The 2,500-nt window shown below is 32.1% G+C and overlaps 1 protein-coding gene across 4 annotated transcripts in view; it reads right to left on the bottom strand.

Moving 5' to 3' along the window:
- The window catches only part of Erbb4 (erb-b2 receptor tyrosine kinase 4), a 1,055,173-nt gene that overhangs the window by 299,008 nt on the left and 753,665 nt on the right, over window positions 1–2,500 (bottom strand). For all 4 annotated transcript variants that reach the window (XM_026786414.1, XM_026786416.1, XM_026786413.1 and 1 more), the window contains exons 10-11: window positions 1,482–1,555; window positions 521–611 (exon numbers count right to left, since the gene is read on the bottom strand). In XM_026786414.1, coding sequence (XP_026642215.1) covers window positions 521–611; window positions 1,482–1,555 — 165 coding nt within the window. The remainder of the gene's footprint in view (window positions 1–520; window positions 612–1,481; window positions 1,556–2,500) is intronic.

The raw sequence follows: 2,500 nt of genomic DNA, 5'->3' as shown, positions 1-2,500 counted from the left end.
ATAAAGAAACTGCCTTGGCTTAGTTGATAGGGCAGAACTTAGGTAGGCAAAGAAGACAGAACTTAATTTTGGGAGGAAGAAAGCAAAGTCAGAGAGACACCATGGATCTGCCAGAGACAGAAGCTGGAAATATTACCCAGTAAGCCACTGCCATGTGGCGATACTCAGATTAGTAGAAATAGGCTAAATTAAGATATAAGAATTAGCCAATAAGAAGCTAGAACTAATGATTTAAACAGTGATTTAATTAATACAGTTTCAGTGTGGTATTCTAGGGTTAAGCTAGCCAGGACGAACAAGCAGCCCCCCTGCAACACAGAACAGGCAAAACGTCATTGAAAACCAAGCTATGAGTTCTATGTGTTTCATATCACAGTGGAGATTACTTCAGAACTCTTCTTTGGAATCAATCAATATTACTGATTTACTGATCAGTAATACTGGTGTTTATAACATTAAAAAACTTGTGAAGTCCCTCCTTGTATTTTTGCAGTGTACAGCATTGAACATCTTTACCTACCTGTAGAGGACTCTTCCTCCAATGGTGACAAGGTTGGAGAAGACACTGAAATCTGTCATATTTGGAGGCCACGATTGTATGTTCAGAAAACCTATAGGGATTTAGGAAAGCAAAATCATTTGTGGTATTATTTTTTCAACAACAGTGGTAATTATCATCCAAACACAATGAAAATACATTGAAAGGCAGAAAGTAAGCAAAGGCAATAAAACTACTCTTGAAGTAGTCATCCCATTTTTCATTTTATGATTAAGCATAATACTATGAGTTTCTGGAGTAAAGAATAGATAAATAGTTGATATCAAAGTATGGAATCAAGAATCCCAAGGATTCTTTATGATTCAGAGAATCATAAAGTTGTATGTATCAAATATTGAAAAAATATAATTTATTTTATTTTGATAGATACATGTACATAGAATTGTTATCTAATTAGGAAGAAAAAATACAGCTCTATTTCTGTGAATCCCTTCACCATTTATTTGTGTACTATCCTATCTGTATTGACCTAGAAATCCAAGTTGTGTTTAGCCCTAACCTTTCATATCCGGTTTTATTTCATGTGCTGTCAAGTCCAAGTTTGATTTATATTTATGAACCCATAAATTATTATAAAAGATTTAAAATAGTAAATGTTCAAAAACTGTCGTGCCAAACAAGCGGTATACATTTTCCATATTACCTGGAATTCTTATGAGAAAATAAATTGCAAAGCAAATGTCCAAGAGTCACAGAGCTTTTGGTATTTGCAAAAGCAATATTAACAATATTCCAAAGTTTTTTATGTAACTCTATTGGTTTTAAAATATAAAAGCTAATAAATGTTCAAAATCATGCGAGTTACTTTTTCAAGAGAACTAGAACTTCTCTTGAAAATTAAAGCTATTATAAATATTATGTAATTATTTCAAGAAATGAAAAGGTCACATAGCTTGTGGCAAAAAAAAAAAATTAAAAGTACCTGTTATTTCCCTGACTGTCCGAAAGACATTCAGTTTCTCTGGGTCTATGGCTTCAATTGCATTGTAAGGGTCCCTAGAAAGTCAAGAAGAGATACAAGCAAAGTTAAACTGATTGTTTTATAACAGGACACATTTGCTCCCATCTAAATAATATATATTATTTAAAATTTTAACAGTTTCTTAATATAAAACATATACATTTTGAATATTTCTAAAGTACTCTTACCTTATGAAAAATGCTTAGAAATTTATGTCTGATATGTTCTAAAGCTGTCATTTAAAAACAACTAATAGATTATTTTCAATTCTCATCTTCCAAAAGTATTTAGGTAAATATTGGTCATTTAAAATAATTGTGTATTTGAATATTGAGCCCAACATGATACCAAATTATCTCAGAATTGAAGTAATACTTTCAATAATGTAAGCAACATACGGCATTTGTTTAATGCTTTATTACTTTAGAGGCTTTCCAGGATGTGTGAAGACTTTATATCTTCACAGAAGTGTTCAATGTTATGCATTGATCAGCTTTCTGTGAGATACTGAACTTATCTCAGAAGAATGAACCTCAGCTTTTGTAGAATTATATAGCAATTAAATGAGATTTATTCTTCCTCTGAACACTTATCATTTGTTACCATTTGTGAGAACTTTCTATTTGTGTATAGAAAAACACAGACTATAGTAACTAAGCAGTCTTAATAGGGTTATACACCGAGATATGTTATATTACCCCAACAAACAGGTAGGTATATGGCATAGCTTCTGGAACGGTAGTCTTCATCCATGGAAGATGGATTTAAAAGATCATTTTCAGCAACTATGAGTTCCAGTTTGAACTTTCAAACCACCTGACACTGGCTTTCTAAACTTGGCTCTTCAGCATTTTGCCCCAAACTGTGGATCATCTCATCTCTTTTAAAAAGGCTTTACTTGATTAAATTCCTTTTTAAACTAAGAAATGCAGTCAATGCAGTGTACTACTAGTTTAGTGTGCATTGCTGTATAAAGCTCT

This window comes from Microtus ochrogaster, linkage group LG4 (genome assembly GCF_000317375.1).
Source record: "Microtus ochrogaster isolate Prairie Vole_2 linkage group LG4, MicOch1.0, whole genome shotgun sequence".
Lineage (NCBI taxonomy): Eukaryota > Metazoa > Chordata > Mammalia > Rodentia > Cricetidae > Microtus > Microtus ochrogaster.
Note: the sequence above shows the minus strand (reverse complement) of the source record. Positions and strands in the feature narration are given on the sequence as shown.